General features: G+C 37.6%; 2 protein-coding genes across 4 annotated transcripts; one reads left to right on the top strand and one right to left on the bottom strand.

Annotated features, from left to right (window-relative positions):
- Positions 1–271: 271 nt before the first annotated feature.
- Positions 272–4292, bottom strand: LOC308332757 (ferritin, lower subunit). Of its 2 annotated transcripts, none has more exons than XM_080788808.1 (5): positions 3826–3881; positions 3512–3618; positions 2736–2882; positions 2252–2377; positions 272–1391 (listed from the first exon to the last, which is right to left on the bottom strand). In XM_080788808.1, exons 2-5 carry the CDS (start codon positions 3611–3613, stop codon positions 1242–1244), a joined length of 525 nt encoding a protein of 174 aa, XP_080644934.1. In that variant the 5' UTR covers positions 3614–3618; positions 3826–3881; the 3' UTR covers positions 272–1241. The 2 variants fall into 2 exon arrangements, with proteins under 2 accessions (XP_080644934.1, XP_080644933.1); XM_080788807.1 differs by lacking the exon at positions 3826–3881 and adding an exon at positions 4134–4292 and having other exon boundaries at positions 274–1391.
- LOC308332752 (receptor-type tyrosine-protein phosphatase H-like) lies at positions 2369–21119 on the top strand. 2 transcript variants are annotated; one of them, XM_080788803.1, is made up of 22 exons: positions 2369–2417; positions 6516–6547; positions 9277–9364; positions 9557–9613; positions 9928–10191; positions 10463–10738; positions 11089–11346; positions 11912–12178; positions 12642–12902; positions 13084–13347; positions 13527–13754; positions 13861–14145; positions 14435–14528; positions 14637–14687; positions 14811–14892; positions 15026–15116; positions 15331–15407; positions 16146–16280; positions 17589–17711; positions 17929–18089; positions 19210–19345; positions 19850–21119. In XM_080788803.1, exons 1-22 carry the CDS (start codon positions 2405–2407, stop codon positions 19997–19999), a joined length of 3393 nt encoding a protein of 1130 aa, XP_080644929.1. In that variant the 5' UTR covers positions 2369–2404; the 3' UTR covers positions 20000–21119. The 2 variants fall into 2 exon arrangements, with proteins under 2 accessions (XP_080644929.1, XP_080644928.1); XM_080788802.1 differs by lacking the exons at positions 2369–2417; positions 6516–6547 and adding an exon at positions 7634–7896.
- Positions 21120–21422: the final 303 nt, after the last annotated feature.

Genomic DNA, 21422 nt, shown 5'->3' with positions numbered 1-21422 from the left:
TTTACTTGAGTAAAGTAAAAGTATCTGCACCAAAATATAGGGCTGAATTTGTTAATGTATGATTTTGCAATAATCAAAATTATTCAGTTAAAAATAGATAAACTAAGAGAGAAAATGGAAATGAAAAACCTCCTTACAAGACAAAATATGAAAGTGGATTTTTAAATACTTTCATGATCTATCAATTACATTTTGTGCAAACTTGGGGTATTAATCTGGCCCTGTATGCAAGTTTTGTAAGTACTTCAAACACCCTGAACCTCACATTCCTGGACAAGTAACCAAGTATGTGGTTTAGTCCTATTAAGGGATTGTCCTCTGTAATAATAAGGTGAGCAAGCAACACCAGAAGACGTGCTTTCAGACGTGCTTCCATGAACAAGGAATTTATCAGATAACATGAAATATATGAGCCAAGTATTTATATCATTATCCCATATGTTGTTCACACAGTATGAAAAGTCAGCTTTGTACAGTTGTAGGGCATCAGTAGAAAAACTGAAGACAAAAAACCCCCAGAAGATTAGAGCATTGGTCTTACTGCGATGCACACCACTATGCAGGTGAAGCTTGCCCTTGTAACCTGCAATTTACTGAAAAACAGCAGACTGTAGGCTATAATATAGTATCCAGACGACTCATGTTAAATATTAAGCACAACCGGCCACCCAGCTATGACAAAGCATTTTCTAGTCCCAAAGTCCCAGCGTTATCTATATGATGTCCTATATGTGCATACATGAGATTATAGGGTGTGTGTGTGTGTATAGACAGTTGAGATGATCGTTTCTGTTTGGCTCATGGTGTCTTGAGTGTAACACAACTGGTAATACAAGATTTAGATGCACACAGAAGTCAAAACAAGTCTTAATATAATCTTATTTTAATCAATTCAATTGCACTTTCTTCTGTTTGATCTGAAAATGTCAAACTCTTCAAAGCATTTCAATTGATCTAAATTTCAGTAGCACTGTAGTAACCAAAGTACGGTAGATTAACAAACTGATTGACTATGATGACAAAAATGATTTGAAATCATGCTGGAATGTAAAATACAAGGTGATCTGCAGATCTGTAAAGAGTCACTTAATAGCTTAAAAAGGTTTAGCACCAGACTAATGAGGTCATTTGAGCAACTGTTGAGGTATTTAACATTACTTTAGTTTATGCTACTGTGCTCAGTCAGGGGACGAACATGATGTATTGAAATAAAGTGTATGATTCCCGTCTTCCTATGGGTCTTACAGAGTGTGTTTGTCAAACAGGTATTCTCCCATAGCACCGTGGGACTCAGAGGAGGTGAGACGGGTCAGACTGCCGACGTAGTCTCCCAGTTTCTTGATGGTGTCATGGCTGTCGTCAAGGAATTTATCCTCGAGGAAGTCACACAACTGCAGAAAAAAAAGAAGACATGGCATACAGTTAATGTGATCCAAAACACTACAAGTGCAGTAAGTACTGTAAGCATGTACTGTAGAGCAGTGATTCTCAAACCTATTCATGTCAACGAGCCACAAATTAATTAATATATAGCCGTGGACCCCCATCAGAAAAGAAATGTGTGACAGGGACCTCCCATCCAAAATATTCCAATGTTTTTTTTTTCTTTTAAATGATAGAACTACAAGCTCTTAATGCTTTGCATCGCATGGCGTTTTTCTGGGGACCCACCAGAACCCTGTCAAGGCCTCAGACACCACTTTGAGAACCACTGCTGTTGAGCATCTGAATGTAGCGATAAGCAGGTCCAATGAATACCACGTTTTACATCAAGTATGTTAATATCTAACCAGTTTATTTTCTCACAATCGGTCACACAGGGACAACAAGTATTGCAACAGTTACATTATATCATATGTTATTTTCTAGGCATGTAACGATATATCGTAAATCGATCAAACTGAGTGCAATTTAAAACGTGATTAAATTGCAATTTGAATCGTGATGCAAACGGTAGAGAAAAGTAAGAAAAGAAGAAAATACAGGATCTTAGTAAGATAATTGATTAAAAAAAAAGTTTTCAGCCATTTGCTACTGCTACTACTAAGAGAAGAAAATTAAAAGAGAAAGAAAATACTGGATTTGTGTAAGATTCTTCGATTATTTGTCAATTTAGTCTTCAAAAAATAATCGTGAAAAAAATCGTATTGTGAACCTAGTACCGTGATTGGAATTGTATTGTGAGTTCAGTGAATCATTACATGCCTATTATTTTCTAAAATAGGTGTCAAATACAATAGCTTGGACTTACATGAGCGTCACCGTGGTTACCAGCTCTGCGGTGCACCTCGAGGATAACCGTGTTAAGAGACTTCTGGTAGTCCAGAGAGAAGGACAGCGCATCCAGACCACCTCTCCAGTCCTGTCTGCTTGGTTTCTACAATCAAATCAACACCAGAAATACATGAGACGAAAAGGTGAGAAAAAGGTCAGAAGAGATGGCCTTGAACACTTAAAACACCATATACTTGACCAGGGTCCCCCATCTGCATGTATGGCCAATTTATTCTGAATATTATAATTTGGATATTGCGTATATGAGTAATAGTCTGGAATGAAAAAAATCCATGCTCTCTTTTCCATTTTTTATAGTTATGCAGACCTGGAGATTCAAATCAAATTCAATACTTTCCATACTTGTGTGTAGGAAGCCAAACCAGGATGGATTGTAACAGGGAGTCATGGCTCATGGACGCTCTGAAAAATGGAGACGTGATGATGGCAGACTGACTAACCAGGATTGTATTCAGTAGAATCTGGCCACCTCTCATATTCTGATACTCCAGTAGCTTCTCTGCTTGCTCCCTCTCCTTTACTGACCGCTTCAGGAAAAAACTGGAGAAATTCGACAGGGCAACATCATCCCTGTCGAAATACATCCCCTACAGGAGAGTTGGGAGAAAATACACTGATGACAGCCAGCCCGTCGCAACAAAGCAATTTCTGTACGAATCATTTTAATTCAATAGCTGTCCCTTGGCAGGTTGATGTTAAAAGGTTAAAAAGAAAAATGGAAAAAAATACATTCAGAACACAATATTACAAAGCACATAGATTACATAAAAGCTAATCCATACATGTCCCAAAGGACTGCACAAATATATAAGCAATGCATTATAGTATTGAATTTGATTCATTATTAAACATTGCTGACATAAATGATTTCAATGAATTGCCAATTACCAGCTTTTAAAGATAAGTCAAGCTTTTAAAGATTCTCTAGTCAGTTGGAAGGATGTCCAACTATCCATCTGACTTGTCCAACTATGCAAAGCTCAAAATGAAAGTGCAGATTCAAAGCACCTTTTGCCGTCACCTCTGAAATCCCTAGTAATAGTATTTTTTATTTACAAAGTGCGTGGTGTAAGTCCATTAACTTGCATTAAGCCTTTAAAAAACTAACATTAACTAGTCTATTAACCTTTTATATAGAACTTCAGGCCAGGGATTGTAACACACTCAAATGCATTGCATCATGATAAATTATTCTCAAGAAATTGAGTTATCATACCAGAGAAAGGTAGGTGTAGGATGTAGTCAACTTGAGGTTGATGAGTTTGTTGATGTCTTCTTCACATTCGGAGTGGAAGTTTTGCTTCACCGTGGACTGCATGATTTCTGAAGAGGGGAAAAACAGTGGAGTTCAGATGTTGAACACAAAGCATCGGCTATACCAGGTTATCCTATTTTAATGTTATACTTCTCCTATTCGAAAATACAGAACATTGATAACGTGAACATTTTAGGAAGTAAGTTGACACATTTTGCGACGCCAGGGTTATAAATAAGCCTCATTGTTGATAAGCAACAGTGAAAGAAGAATACCGTTAAACACTGATGGTCTCTGTGTGTGTTCTGTGTTGTAATGTTGATGTCTGTCTGCACTCAGTGTGATAACGACACCTTTTATGCAGACACACACTGTTTATAACAGCTTCAAGAACAGAACAGAGCGTCACTAGTTTTATAGGTGAATGGGTTCAAGGTGGGTTGTGTCTAATCACAGTACGCAAACCAATTTCCTACTCTTTACAATATCGCATTAATAGTGTGGTGATTGTTGTGTTAAAAAACAACAATGCAATGTGTATGTCCTGTCTGTCTCTGCTCGAATTTAGTTTCTAGTCACTTACTCGCTTTGGTCCCAAGAAAGCAATCTGCCGTGACAGTGTTGTTGCAGGCTGGATACCTAAATGTCTGATTTGTCGTCGAACCACGATCTTTGTTTTATTATTATTAAAACCAAGAAGCTGCATCAACAGTCCGACTAGCTTGCTAAGCTAGCTGGAAGTAGTAGCGAATAGCATAAAGATGCATAAGTTAGGTACGTGACGACGGTGACGTCACAACATAATGCGGGCCCGGTGGACTCACCGGCGGTACATTTGCGTGTCCAAGCTACCGGTATATAAAGTTGTATACCTGTATATATTAATAATTTATAAATATATTACTTTGGACTTGTGACTTGAATTTTCGTCCGCCGGAATCACTTCCGCATGGCAGTGACATCAGTGACTAGACCTTGTTATATAAACCAGCGTGATCTTATTATAAAGAGATATTTGACGCCATCTGCAGTATTGAAGATGTATAACATCTTTCTGGCACTGTTTAGACTTGATGGAGGTGAACTGGAGAGGGTGCTGCCCACATAGGCCAGTCAGTCTAAGATTTAATTTTGGCCCAAAATAAATTGCAATAGTAATCGTTCAAAGTTTTTTATGATCCATAAATTAGGGTCATCCAAATAACACATAAAAAATTGATGGATTGAATTTATTTGGATCATGGTAAATTCAGGTGTTGAAAGTTGGTGTGCCATTAAAAACCTATAAGGCAAACATTTCTAATTGTAATTATGCTTTAAGTAGCATGTGACGTGTCAAACTAGGGGACGTTATTCATGATTCTGAATCCGTTGCAAGCATTAGTTTTGCATGAAAAACACTCTTTGGGTAAAACCTTAGGGTAAAACGGCCATGGCTGTCATCACAGCTGATGAGGTCATCACATTTGGGCAAGTGGCTATGGCCTAATTTAGCTCAAGGAGTGTTTTTTGTGCAAAATGCTTGGAATTTTTTCAGAATCATGAATATCCCCTAGTTTGACACGTCACATGCTACTTAAAGCCTAAGATATTTTTACCTTATAGGTTTTTAATGGTACCCCCATTTTCAACCCCTGCTTTTACCATGATACAAACATTTTCAATCCATACATTTTTAATGTTATTTGGATGACCCTAAGGATGATTAAAAAAAACTTGGATGATTACTTTTGCAATTTATTTTAGTTCACGCCTCTTTTTAGAGTAGATTGACTGGCCGCAAGCAACTAAAAGCCATGTTCATGACCTCCCACGTTTATGGGGTCACCCGGGTCAGTGGTTCTTCTTTTACTTAGGTAAAATAAAAATAATAAAAAACCCCAAAACACTGCTCATCTGCTGAAAAAACGTAAGTAAAGGACGTGCTGGAGTCACAGAAGGATAATGAAAAAAATTAAGGGGATCTGTGCACAATCAATGTTATTTGCAAGCTTTCGGTCTATACAGCCTGAAGATTAAGGTCAGTAATAGTATAAACCGAAAGCTTGAAAATAGTGTGCAGAGCTTCCCTTTATTTTTTTCACTTAGGTAAAAGTAGCAATAGCCTACCACAATGTAGACATTTTCTTTACTTGCTCACAAGTTGTGAGCTAGTATCTGCAATGCATTGTGACTCACAGCGCATTGCATCGTGATGTGAATCTGTGAAGCTTGTAAATCTGCTATTTCCGAATACCCAAACTTATGTTTTGTATTAATAATCTAAAAGTTAAAAGTTTACCTGAGGCTGTAAAATAATTTGTAGTATTCAATAACTGAGGTGTGCCGCTGCAAACTTTAAATGATAAAATAGGAAAGTACATTTTGTACGTACCTCAAAATTGTACTTTTGTACAGTAATAGTAAATGTACTGTTACTTTCCACCATGGCCGCCTGATATGTTTGTTGCAAGTAGTAATAAAATATTGTGATTTGTATGTCAACATGTTTGGTATGGTATGACTCCTACAGTCAGCCACTGGAAAACTCTGCCAATGGAAAGCTGTGATCACGTCCTGAAAATCTGCTTTCTTTTTGTGGATACCGATAACAGTGCACTTTGATGACTGCAGGGAAGACTGTTGTTTAACCCCAAATAACAGTTACTCTGGCTCCTAGCCATCATTTATAGGAGGCTAATATTCTTAGCTGCTATTTTGTTGTTTTATCAGTTTATTATTTGGTATCCTATTGTGAAGCACTTGTCTTAGCATAAATAATGCTTTGCTTTCTTATTTACTTACTAATGTACTTATTCTTTTTTTTTTTAACTTAATATTGTTCCATCTATAACCTTTACTTTGCTGTGGTGCTACTACAGGGGTACTGTTGAGTGGTTAGAAAAACCAACATAGTGGCACTGCAGTCAAATGGTTAGAGAAACCATAGAATTAACATTATTTTTATTTTATTTTTTCTTCCTAGACCAGTCACTCTGGAACGTGGGCTGCTGTGGGGTAAGTGAATGAGGTATTCCTCATCTTTCAGTAACTGTTGTTGAAGTGCCCAGTGTTTATTTTAGCACAGAATTGGGAACCACCCCTTGAGGTGGGGTCATAAGAAGATTTGCCTTTCTTATAGCCCCACATGACTACAGTGGGGTCGGTCCCAATTCAGGGCTAGTCTTGATTATGTATCTATAAAGGAGCCTATGTGTTCGACTAAGACAACTGGCTAGGTTAAATGTTCTCTCTAAAGTGGTTGCACAGGATGTAATAGCATGAAATAATCAGGATTTAATCTTAATACTTTATTTCTATTTTTGTGAAGATGCCAGGTACCAAGGCCTACCACTATAATCTCTAGTCTTGAGCTTATTAACCCATTTAGGACTAAGGCTGATTCTACAAACACCTTCTAAATCACAAAATTAAATAACAGAAGATGTGCTTATGGAATAAAATCTAAAGAAATATCTTTAAAAACTCCAAGGTAAATACAAATGTAAGTGAATGAGTGCCTAACATATGAGTATGAGTATCATATTTTATAATTCCAGTATTTCAGTTTGGTCCACATTTATTTACCTTTATTTCCTTCTACTGTTTCCTCATTATACAAAGTTATCTTTAAAACATTTTATTGCCTTCTCACATATAGTGGGTGCAATAAACAAGTTCAATGATATTAGGCTCTGCTGGAAAGTGTTGAGAAATGTAAACAAAAATGGTATAGGCTTCTTTGAATAGCGCTCAGAATCTTAAAAGATAAGCTAGCTATTTTAATAAACAATTATATGTAAGTTTAAATGAATTTAACACTATCTAATAATATTAAATCCCGTTCAGGACCCCGTGGAGGTGTTCGAAAATGCTTATCTTTCTTTAGTCACAAAGCTAATTACAAGGTTGCACTTTGACAGCGCAATACATTTGTTGACACAACTCTTATGATAATTTTACTGGGCTGAGATACATTTCACAAGTGGCAGGCCATCAAAGTTACTAAGGAAGTACCAGGCGGGGCAAAGGTCTCTGTGGTTTGTACTGGGCTGAAAATGAGAAGTAACAATAAATTAGGTCTCTGACAGCCATGAATGAGAATCAGAGGTGGCAACGAGGACAAGTGGAGGTTAAAACAATTGGCACAGGTGGAATGAAGCAAATAGTGGACTAGTGTTGATTCAAATGACTAATAGCCCTTAGAAACCTGGAATTGTTTCTTGTTGAAGTAAATAAAGGAAGGTCAGCAAGCTTATACTGTAGTATAGGTTAATAACTACAGTATATGTAAGATGACTAAGTCTGTATCTTACAAATTTAAATTGGCTGCCTTGCTGCTGGGCCTCTGTCTAACTCACGTTTTGGTAAGTTTTATTTATCTTACATTGATTGTCGTTGGATTGCATAGTTGTACTTTCATTTTATCAGTTAAGAAACAATAGCCGAGTGTCAAATGACAATGAAGATAATGTGTGAACACATATTTTGAAAAGGGGAGTAGAATATAATTGTCTGATTGTTACAATCAGGTTGTAATTGTAAGGTTTTATAGGTGAGCTATATAGGCTACTTTGAAACATGGAAATGCCTTTTTTAACGTGGTCTCCAGTAATGTGCTGTCACCAACTTCCTCATGGAAACTACAGCAGTAACATAGGAAACAACCCACTCTTAAGATAAAGGAAAATGTGCCTCAAATAATCCATTCTGTGCATACCCTAATGTAGATAGTGTGTAATTGTGTTGCTGTGTACTGCTCAATGACTTTATCTGTTAATGTAATGCAATAATAGAAGATGTACTATAGCCCATAAAAGTTATTTTAACTTAAAGTATTTTGGGGTCAAGAAGCCCTTGTTGTGTGTAGAATCTGAAGGAAAATGTAGAGTGTAGATGACTTCATTTTATCCAATCCAATCCAATCCACTTTATTTATAAAGCACATTTTTATACAACAAGGTTGAAACAAAGTGCTGTACACAAAGAAATACTAGAATATCAAGAAAAAAGCAACAACAACAGTACATAACAGTACATTTATCAATATATTTAATATTTTCTCACTAACATGTAATTACAGTGTAATAGTACAAAATGAAATAAAGTAAATCGTACCATTAGGCTCTGACGCAAAACCTGGACTGCACTATATCCTTTACATCACAATTTATCATAATATTATAATGATGATGTTTCTTGGCATCATCAATGCCGGTTTTTATTAAAGTGCCTCGGTAATAAAGGACACTTTAGTGTTAGTGTTATTTCACTTTTTTCTTTGTGAAATTAGGTTGAGGTTAAGGTCAGTAGGATCACACGAAGAGAAGGATTAAGGCAGACAAAAAAAGCCCAAAAAAACCTTTCAGATAAGAGATATTTTTAATCAGAATTGTGGTTAATAGCTCATCAATACATACTGTAACTCATTCAGTGTGCATCAGTCTACAAAATGATTGGAGATAGGCCTGTTAATAATAATATTATTAATAAGGATAAAGCATGGTTGGTAATTATCAGTTAGTGTAAGTCACGTGGCATGGTTTAGTATAGCTATTATTAACTGACAACAGAAAAAAGGAGAAATGATACTGCTGTATCTGTATGAAAATATTGACTGTGTCAGTGTGAAACCACTGGGCCATTTTCTTTTCAAACCATATTTAGACATCAATATCCCCAGTGTTCATTTAACTTTAAATATATTTTCTCTTGTGTCCTAACAAACTGTATGTTTCGATCTTTAGTGTCAAACCGAAGCTTATGAAAGTTGGACACACATGTCACACACATCTCTGCCACATCCAGAGACAACCGCAACAAAAGCAGAACCTGGTAAGCAACCATGATGCATCTGTGTCAATCTGTGGGTAGTGAGTGGTACATTGTCTGTTTACTTGATTATTAAAGAACATGTTCAATTTTACAGCATGGCACTTATACCAAATTTACAATCAGAATTATTTCCTATTTGTCATGCACCACTTGTTTTCTCTCCATTAATGATTGCCAATTTCTTTCCTATAGCTACTGAAAATGTGCATGATGTGAATCATGTGATGGTGTTACATGAAAATGTTACAGGTATGAAGTATTTTGTTACAGATTGGGGACTATATACGTATCAGATACATGTATTTATTGAACTAACTGCTTTTTATTAATTCCCATCTTAATATAAGAAATACAAGTAAAATGTTTAAAGCATTGCAATGAATTCGGCAAAAACACACAATCACATAAACACTGTCATTTCAGACAGACATTTATAATTCCTGCCTGTAATTTTATAACTGCATTTCTTTCTTTTTTTCTTTTTCTTCAAACATCAAATTAAAATATGCTAGCCTACTGTATAACGATGACTTAAAAGAAAATATCCCTTCTCTCTTTGTCAGCTCCTTCTAATGTGACGGTGTCAGGGCAAACTGAGAACAGCATAACTCTGAAATGGAGTACGGTGGATAGCATTCTAACATACAGGATACAATACATTAAAAGTGTTAACATCACGGAGGAAGACGCCAATGGTACAGAGGGACAAACATCAGTTGAACATACAGTCTTAAATCTCACTAGTGGGACTACATATAACTTCACCCTCTTCACTGTGTCTCTTAATGGCAGCAGCTCCGTTGGACATAACTTTACAGCTGCTACAGGTAAGTGACCATGGTAGCCGGGACAGATTTATTATAGGCTTATATACACTGTACAATATATGACAGAAATTGCTTTATTTAATCTGCTTTTTCATAAATCTTTATTAATATGATAATCTCTGACTTTGACTTTCGTAAAGTTAAAATGTTTGCAGCGAATTCTGTGAAAACAAAGCCCTAGATTGAAATAAAAATAATACTGCTACATTGTCTGTATTAACAACCCCATTTTCTGCTGTGATGACTTAAAAAACACTTTTCTCTTCACCAGCTCCTAAAAATGTAGATGAGGTGACGGCATTAAGGGAAAGCGAGATCAACATAACTCTGCAATGGAGTACGGTGGAAAACATTCTAACATACAGGATACAATACAGTGAAAGTGGTAACCCCAACACCACTGATGAAGAAGCCAATGGATCAGCGGGACAAACATCAGTTGAATATGTGGTCTCAAATCTCATTAGTGGGACTACATATAACTTCACCCTCTTCACAGTGTCTGGTAATGTCAGCAGCTCTGGATTGAACTTTACAGCTGTTACAGGTAGGGGAGCATCTAATTATCTTACTATGTATGTAGTAGAACAGTGGTTCTCAAACTTTTTAATTACAAGGACCACCATAACTCTGAGCGTGTCCATTTGGTTCCATTTGCACACTCTCAGTGTTACAGACCTGTAAGGGTCCTTTTGGAACCCACTCAAGGCACGCTGATGGTCCCTGGACCCCACACCAGAAAACAGCTTTATTTAATATGAACTATATTTGTATCTAGTGTCAATTTAACTATTGGGCTGACTGTGCAGTTGATACTCATTGTACTATAATCAAAAAATAAACATAATTTGTACAATAACAGCATGTCTTCTAATGGTGACAATTTCTCCACACCAGCTCCTGAAAATGTACATAACATGACGGTGTTACGGCAAAATGAGACCAGTATAACTCTGCAATGGAGCACGGTGAAGAACATTCTAACATACAGGATACAACGTGGTTTGAATCACACGCAGGACATCACTGGGGAAGAGGGACAAACTATTGATCATGTGGTTTCAAATCTCACTAACGGGACTGTTTATAACTTCATCCTCCTCACCCTGTTCAGTTATGCCACCAGCACTGGATACCCCCTTAGAGCTGTAACTGGTAAGTGACTCTGGATACTTTACTTCTGTTATAGGCTACAAATAATTGAGACGTGTGTTTCATCGACAATAATTGATATCTAAAGAAAAGGCACTAAACCGCATGAACCCTAGAAGACCCGAGTGTCAGTCCCACGAACATAAAAAACCCAATCTAGATACTGTATTAGCTATTTTCAGCAAAGATATTTAGTATAAAAGGAGGAAACGAGGGGGTCTAATAATAATATGCCGGGGTACTTACTGTTGTAAGTATGCAAACTATGTGTTGTAAGCTTGTAGTTATATTAACTTTTTTTAAGACTTCATAATGAAACAAAATATTAAAGTTTTGAAATATGAATTTGTAATCTAATCAATAAATCTGTAAGTGCAATATCCAGTGGTTGGTTTTTTGTATGTTTCCTTACTTTCTTAGATTTAATGTAGGCCTACCGGTATGTACTTATGGTTTATAAATCATGTGACATATGACTAACCTAACAGTTTATTGTCTTATCATGCTGTATTTGTATTTTGCTGCTTATAATGCAAATAGACTGACTAACCATCTGTTTCCATTCCAGCTCCTAGCAATGCACTGGATTTCAAACCAGTTGACCAAAATGAGACCAGCATAACGCTGCAGTGGAGCAAAGTGAACAACATCAGTAAATATGTACTTAAGTTCAATGGAAATGAAATGGCTATCAACGCAATAAACGCATCAAGCGGAAGTGAAAGTGTGGAACTCCCTGTCTCGTCACTCATGAATGGAACTCTGTATAACTTCACTCTCTTGACTGTGTTTGAAAACGTCAACAGCAGTGGAGAAAACATTAGTGCAGCCACTGGTAAGATATCTTATTAAGTAGTTATATATTACACGATTTCTAGTATCACAGTGAGTATTATTACTATTAGTAATAATTCGTTTTAAAAGTGCTGTAAGTGATATTTTGTGGTTAAGATTGAAAGTGGAAAGTTAAAGCTCTATATTCTGACAGTAATTGGATCGATATATATACAGACATTTTATTATATGAATTGGCTTTGAATGAAACTTTTAGTGTGTGCCTCTGACTCACTTTAATGGATAGATTTCCATGTGATGAAAACACACACACACACACACACACACACACACACACACACACACACACACACACACACACACACACACACACACACACACACACACACACACACACACACACACACACAAATAATTTCTAAATACAGACCTCAGACTTGTGGCCATGTGTGCAATACAATATAATACTACCCTTTTCCTATTTTCCCTTTTTACTTCTATAGCTCCATGCATGGTAGATGATTTCAACGCAGCTGGGCAAAATGAGACCAGTATCACTCTACAGTGGAGAAAAGTGTACAAGACTGTACAAGACTATGTACTTGACTTTAATGGAAGTGAGACATACCTCACTGCAGAAGATGAAAGTGAACTATTTACATATAATGTGTCACCTCTACATGCTACAAATGAATATGAATTCACTGTCTTCACTGTGCTGAACGATGTTAGAAGCACTGGGAAAACCATCTCAGCAGTCACAGGTAAGTAAGATGTGGTTCTCATTTTCTTGTCAAGGAACCCAAAGCAATACGTATGTAATTGGCCATGAACTGAACCCCTATTTGAAGACATGTTCCGTGGCGTACGTATGAAAGTGAATTGAAAGCTTGCGATTACTTTAGTTCAGTTAATAACTCCAGACTTTCCTTCTTCTCCTACCAGCTCCCTCAAATGTGCCTCGTGTCTCCACAAAACGCTTTTTGACCAATGTGACCCTGCAGTGGATTAAGGTCCATGAAAACACCACTTACATACTAGAGATTAATGGGAGCAGTATACCTATACACAATCAGATCTCAGTTGTGACCAGTGGTGAGCTGACATACACAGTCGAGCATCTCAAGCCTGGAACAGAATATAATTACACTCTCTACACTGTGTTCAAAGAGGTCAACAGCAGTGGCTTTGAAGATGTCACAGCCACAGGTATAGTACTCATAATTATTTGTATATAATATAGGATATTGATTATGTTGCGACTAGCGTTTTGTTTAGGCGTGAAAGGATTACTCTGAATGTCTCATGTCATGTTCACAGTAGATGGTCATCAGTTCAAGTCTTATTACACGTACAAATATTTTTTATTTATTTACCACTCTTCATAGTCATAGACTGTGCCGCATCACATTGGATTTTTGACAACTCATCAATCAAAGCAACGATTGAGGGTGTATTCTCACATGGAAGCGCCAATAATGGATCAGGAACGCCAATAATGAGTCCAGGAGGTAGCAATGTGTCCTTTACTGGCTTGTACCCTGGCTCTACCTATGAGGTGTCTCTGTGGTACAGAGCGGATCTACAGTGTGAACACAGCATATTCATAACCATAAGTGAGTCTAACTCTAAAATATAAAATGAATTTGTCCACATTATACGCTGTTTTAGAAGTTAGTACTGACATGAGCCTATTAACGACAATCGACTTGTTTTGTTCAGTTCCCCCAGATATTCAGGTACACTGTGTCCAAGGGGCTGCTGCTTATGCTATTTTTCTGAGCTGGGATGTGCCGGAAGGGCGGTGGACCCAAGTGGAGGTGAACGTGACCGGAGATCATTACACTGTGGGACAGAACAACGAGCTCACAGCAACTATTACTGGGTTACAACCTGCCAAGACCTACAAAGTGTCTGCAGTGTTTGCAGTGCAGTCCACAAAGTCTGGGATCTTGCGGAAGTTGCAGAGTAAAGTTGCTGAGACGACTTGCTCCACTTATACAGGAGGTGCGTGACAGACAGACCTATTGCATTATTTTGTACTTTGCCCTAGTTTTGTTCTGCTTTTAATTGTGTTCTTGTACTGTGTTTTTACTGTACGGCGACCTTGAGTGCCCTAAAAGGCGCCTTATAAATAAAATGTATTATTATTATTATTATTTTCTGTTTAGACCAAAATCACACCCTCACTTTATCTTTTATAATTTCTGAAATTAGATGAATATAGTACATCAACTTAGTATTTTATGCAAATCTCAACGCAGAGCACCCCTAAACCAAGTTTTATTTCTTGTAGGGGTCATAGCAGGATCTGTGATGGCCGTGCTGCTATTCTGTCTCCTGGTTTGTTTGGCTGTCTTCATTTGGCGCCGGAAACCAGATATTTTCAGGTTAATAATAGTTCTTCATAGATAATAATAATAAGAATAATCACCTCAAATATACTCTGAGAGAATACATAAATGGTTCATTCATATTGTTTCCTTCTCCCTCCGCAGGAAGGAATCATCATACATGGGCAGTTCCAAACGATCTAGTGTCAAATTCAAGTATGTATAAGTATGCATGAGAACCAACGCTTTCAGTGTGGTGGAAAACACAAAAGCAGGGAAAGGCCTATGTAAGTCAGGGATACAAATTCACAAAGAATTATCCATCCATTGTTTTTCCAGTGATATTCCTGTGGAGAAGTTTCCGGATTACTTCTATGAAATGAGTAGGGATGAAGACAGAGCATTCATCGAGGAATACGAGGTACTGTTCTGGACACTGTTCTGGTAATATAATACAGCCAGGTGACTAACTATGATCTGTCTTTTGTATGTTGATTGTAGATTTACATGCTAATTGCTATATATATTTTTTCATTTTCATTATTTTCATGCAGAGGTTCTTTCCAGTGGGAAAGGAGCAGACACAGAAAACAGCAGATCTCCCAGAGAACAGGCCAAAGAATCGCTTCACCAATGTGCTGCCATGTAAGTCGGTCACATGAATGCTTGCTACTTCATTCTATCAGCACTGCAGCTATATGAAGGCCTATAATATTTTTGTCTGGTTTTAAAAGTGACTTCCATACTATGTAACCAAATTGTGGATTATGCCATTTGACTGTACACACCCTACTTAGCCTGGTTCTTCATTTGTCCCACAATGCTTTGATTAAACCAAACTATTGGTTTCTCATTCTAGATGACTGGTCTCGGGTGAAGTTATCTACAATTCAACATGATGAGACCTCTGACTACGTCAATGCTTGTTATATGCCAGTAGGTGATGCAACTTGACATCTGATCTGTTCGCTTAAACTCTCTAAAAGTGCATTGTCCCTGGGAAGCCTGATGCACAATCTTATTTCCAGTTTATCTGTAAGAGAGCTAAATTTTATGTCTATTTACTATCGGCCAGTTTGCCAGTAAGTAATCATAATGACCACTGTGTGAATGTGGCTAATTGGTTCAACTGCCGTTGTCAGTAAATGACCAATAATGGTATATTAGCATTCTAGATATTATCGTCGCTGTCGGGCAGAAACTTTATTGTAAGGGAAAATAACCTACAATCTACAAGCTTGCAATGCATTGCATCACATTACGTTGTGAGCTTAGAGGGTATGCGCGTGACATCATCATCAAACTCGGAAGTTATGCAGGAAGGCCTACTGAGTGTCAAAAAACTACTTTCTGGCCATGACAGCCCATGCATCCAAACAGAGAAGTCCTATCTGATTGCATTAAACAACGTTAAACAATGTTGAACTCCCTTTGCATGTTGCTTTGCTACTCGATGTGCCATTCACTTTAAGCATGCGCATACCCTCTATAGGATCTGCAATTTTCAGTGTTTCTGAACATAAATGTGAGTTTTTAGAGCGTGTGACTAAATCATAAATAACTACTTCCATTGGAGCAGTTTTTTTCCTTTTCTGAAAAGTAACAGTTTACAAGATTTCTGCCCGACAGCAATAATATGTGCATATGACTTATTTTGATGTTTTTTGTTCTTAGGGTTATGGCAGTACCAGACAGTACATTGCTGCTCAGGGTCCTCTACCCTCCACAGTCAATGAATTCTGGCGGATGATATGGGAGCAAAGGGTGAAGGGCGTGGTCATGGTAACCAACTGCACTGAGGGGGGACGGGTGAGTTTTCAAGGAATGTCAGATAATCCTATATTGTCACATTTATATCAAGAACGTAAATAATAATCCATTGAAAATAATCAGTGCTAATGTTGACATGGAATGTTTTACATTTTTCAAATAATCGAGAATTTCTGCTTGGCTTTTAAAATCTAATTGAAAATACATTAAATTCAGTGGTAACCTAACTTTAAAGCTGAAATCCAGAACTTATTTGATTGAATAGATTACTATAGGCAGTGTAATGTAGGGTATTTTAATACACTATAGCTACTGACACATCTGCAGTGGTTGGCAGTGGACTCCCTTCTCTTCCATTGACTCTGGTGTTGGTAGTAAAAAGTAGTAAAAGTAGTACTGTCTGACGTTAATAATAATATATGCAATTATCTCCCCTGAACACTCGTTCAGTGGTAGAAATGTAGTCTGTCGTGCAGCTGGGATTCAGATCTCAGATAGGACATACAGTAAAGGTTTATTACAAAAATAACAGCTCACTGAAATGTTGTAGGCTGGATTACCTCTCAGTCAAGCCAAGCTGATTTTCATACATAGAAATTAATTGAATCTAATGGCTTCATTGAAAATAAAATCGAAAAATAACTATAGCTTTGGGAAATCGCTCTGGATTAAGAGCGTCTGCTAAATGCCTAAATTGTAAATTGTAAATTGAAATGGTCGCCAGTAATGTCAAGTATACCATCAGTTGTACACTACAGTCAATGGGCTAAACACAGCGGTGTGTTGTACCGTTATACGCTATATACATAGTATGCTCATTGCTGTGCCGAATTTTAAACAAAAAGCATATACCGTCTGTTTCATGCATCCACGTGAGAGCGTATAGCCTATGTGTGCATGTCTCACAGGGAATAATTATGGTATACCGCCTGAACAAAACTAGACTACAGCATTGGCTAAACATGCCATACCATCGTTATGTTCCTTTATAGTGTTGGTACCCAGATTTTGAGATTTAAATCAGTCTATAGCTTAGTTCATAGCTGCTTGGTCACATTTTATTCCACACATTGATGTCACTTTGTTATAATATTCCTAATAATTTAAAAAACAACTTAATTATGTTACGTGGTGTGAACGCAACATTCTAAATCTGCAAATGAATATATACTAAACATGTTAATCACAATTTTCTGTTTGTTCACACACCAGAAATTAACAGTGCTGAACAACAGTGTCAGCATTATGTTATATTCATATTCAATATTGTCCATCGTGCTTTTTGAATCCTACAAGTGGACAATAAAGTTTCTATTTTATTCTGTTTTCAACATTTCCTTCTCCCAGGTCAAGTGTGATCAGTACTGGCCACTGGATTCCACTCCTTGCCGATACGGAGACTTAATTGTCACCATCAATTTTGAGCACAGGGGAACCAACTGGACAATCAGAGAATTTGGAGTGAAACATGTAAGAGACATCTCAAACAGCAGATGGTGACATTATGACACAAAAAAGATGCTATTATTAAGAGAATGAATGAATGAATGAAGCAAACATCTACCGTCATAGTCAAAATCTTTGAATTTGTTTCAACACTTTATTCCGCTGGTATCGGATACTGCCGTTACTTCTGTGGTAGCATTAAACAGGAACTTGTGAATTTGTGTGGGATTCTTCGTCACAGATGGAAACCTCAGAGGAACGCACAGTGAAACAATTCCACTTCACAGCCTGGCCAGACCATGGAGTCCCAGAGGGAACAGAAGCTCTCATCCAGTTCAGGGGGCTGGTCAGGCAGCACATAGAGAGCGAGGGGGCCAGGGCACCAACCGTGGTTCACTGCAGGTCAGTGTTGTTTTCGTCGACTGAAACTATGACGAAAAATGTTCATCGACTACCTTTTTTCACTGACGAAAACTAAACTGAAACTAAATTAAAACTAAGCTATGATGACTAAAACCAAGATTAAATATTCTACAAATAAAAACTAGACTAAAATGTTAGCAAGGGACTAGTGGACAAGAGATCCAGTATAAGCCATTTACACTTGGTTGCATGCTGAAAATAGCTGATCTACAAGCTCACAACGCGTCGCACTGAGACGCGTTGTGAGCTTGTAGATCAGCGATTTTCAGCAAGTGTAAAATCAGTTATTACGACGGCATCAAGGCCCGCCAAAACACATTTTAGTCGACTAAATCAACTGTAGATTTAGTAGCCTAAAATGTTATATTTAGTCGACTGAAACTATTCAACACTACATTGACTACAACACTGATATTCCTGTTGAGTGGTGCAACTCCGTGTGGGGGTCCCCTAGGGGTCCCCGGAACTTCGACCCACAGGAACGAGCCCATGGTGCCGGCGGCTCGAGAAATGACAGTTAGCGTGAGGGGGGTCCTCGGAACACCCAGACCCTGAGGAACGTGCCCAGGGTGCGAGCCTGGTTCCGGCAAGCCGCTCCGCGTCCGAAACGGTCGAGAAATGACAGTTAGCGTGAGGGGGTCCTCGGAACATTCAGACCCCCAGGAACGTGCCCAGGGGGTTGAGCTGCTTCCGGCGAGCCACCCCGCGTCCGAAACGGTTGAGAAATGACAGTTACTATGTGGGGGATTTTCATGCTCGGACAGATGGACCCAGGCAGGGACAAACATAGCTCCGTAATGGAGTGGTTTCACCACTCAAAATGTAACCTCTAGAGTGTGGATATATACTAAATGAACTAAATCAAATTTTGTGTGAGTTAATTTTAAATGCTGGAAATGCAAATGTGAAAAACAGTACCAATGTATAATTTGGCATTCTCGTAATGCTAAATATGTTATACATTTTCAGTCCAGCCCAATATTTGCAAAATCTAGTAAAAAATCTTTTGTCATGTCAGGAGAGGAAGAAATCCACCCTGGTAAACTGATCCAAGCTCTGGCTAAACAAATACAAATCATTCTATTTCTGTCTCTCTCAGTGCTGGAGTGGGGAGGACCGGTACCATTATTGCCCTGGATGTGCTACTCCAGCAGCTAGAGCAGGAGGGGAAAGTGGGTGTAGCTTCCTTTGTTCACAAGATGAGACTGAGTCGGCCACTCATGGTGCAGACAGAGGTAAGGCTTTAACCACTAAGACCCTTGCTTAGTAAAACCTTGAAAATGACACGCTTACCGTCGCCGAAAAGTGTCTGTGCCCCAAGATTGAGTTAATAGTTGTCTCGATAGTTATAGATCACATGCTCAGGGACTATAAACTGAAATGTTAGGGTTAATGAATTATTTAATTGAAAATAGCAGATCTACAAGTTCACAGTGCATCGCACCGTGGCCTTGTGAGCTTGTAGATCAGCTATTTTTTACTTTGTACACCACCATTGTATGACATACAACTAGTTTAAATGGTTAATCAGCCTAATGATTTGTCAATTCATCCATATAATAAATAAAATATATGCACCTGCTTTTCAATTCTTAATCTACAAGCAATATTAAGTTATTGGTTCTAAATATCGTTCTTTTTAATATATATTAACATATACCATGAGCTATGTATACACTTGATGCCCAGGTGAAGCTTATACAAGAATTCCAGTAACTCTGGTCTATTCTTCCTTTTAGTCTCAGTATACATTCCTGCACCAATGCATCTTGAATTTCCTGGAGTCAAAGTCAAGACTTGAAGAACCCCTATATGAGAACACAGAGATGATATATGAAAATGCAACAGCACTTAAAGAGTTTCATCAATCGACCAAGACAAATGTTTGATCGTTAAGTAATAAACTCTACATTCAGATATGGTACCACCATATCAAGTTAACTAATGTAATTCACATCTGTATAAACTATTGTTACTATTGCTTTTGTAAGTATCATTCTAATATAATTTGAATTTTAAGTATTCTATAATATTTTGTGAGCGTATACTCAGGGAAATCATGGCACTTTTTTGGGGGGACGGGACTATTGCCCTTTTCCTTTATTTACAATCAAATGTAAATTATGTGAGAATAAATAAGTGTATGAAAAAACTAAGAAAACATTTTTGGACAAACTTTTTTCCCCACAAAACCTGCAAAGGACAGCTCTCTGTATCTCTGATACATGATCAATGAACGTGATGGCTTCTATTCCAAAGCGTCAGTGTTAAAGCCACTCTGAAACAACCTTTGAGGGTGCATACTGCATAGACTGGTTACGTTTTAAAATCCAGAGTTCAGTACTGTAGTAATAGTTGATGAACTGCCTGAAGACTAAGAGTCACAATATTTCTAGAATTTCACTACACGGTATAAATTGTATATATGTACATACATTTATATGTATAAATTTATGTGCAGAGCAACCGAGTCAGAAAATGACATCATTACTGCTGTGACTAACCCTGTATACAGCTTTTATAGATTGTGGAAGCATTGGCGGGCTTGTCTGCATGCTAGACATTGAAAAACTGTATTTAATTTTTTTGTACTGTACTTGTGTGATTTGTACTGTTTTATGTATTTTACTCTTCTGTGATATGGATCTCCCTGGATCTGAAATAAAGCATTGATTGATATAAGTATTGTTAGGTCTACATAATATTAAAATACTTTACACAGTTTATTCTATATTTTTCTAGACTTTAAGACTATAACATAGTGAGCCTGAGCCATCCAGTTTAGCTATGTCGCTGATGTCAAGTCAGTATGCATGCAGCCTTGGAATCCTGTTACTCAGGTTCATTCATTCAACTAGAAAGGTCGCAATTTTTCAAAATTGCAAAGTGTGGTTGCCACAGTCGCTTACATAGGCCCCTCCCACTAATATTGCCAGCCAATTACAATGTCACGTCACCCCTGTGATCATGCATAACTACTTCGGAGGATATTTATCTTCCAAAAATCATGTTTTTGCGACAAAAGGTAAAACGGTAAAGGGCCCCAGCACGAAAAGCTACTATACGGCCTGTTTTGAAACCGAATATACAAAAGATATTTTTACACTACTTTTCTTTCACTTAAAGGAGGAAACTGATACAAAAAGATACAAAAAGAGAGAACTATTTCAACTTCATGTTGACATATCCGTGGTGCAGTAGATCATATCATGGAGATGTGGTCCGGTCCCATTTAGACCTGAAGACATTTCTGCAAATGTCAGTTTTCTGAAAACCCTATGTCAGTCATTCTTAAAGTTTTTCATGTCAAGG

This window comes from Protomyctophum bolini (genome assembly GCF_963924005.1).
Source record: "Protomyctophum bolini genome assembly, chromosome: 18".
NCBI classification, from domain to species: Eukaryota; Metazoa; Chordata; class Actinopteri; order Myctophiformes; family Myctophidae; genus Protomyctophum; species Protomyctophum bolini.
The sequence above is the reverse complement of the archived record's forward strand: the minus strand, read 5'-3'. Positions and strand labels throughout refer to the sequence as shown.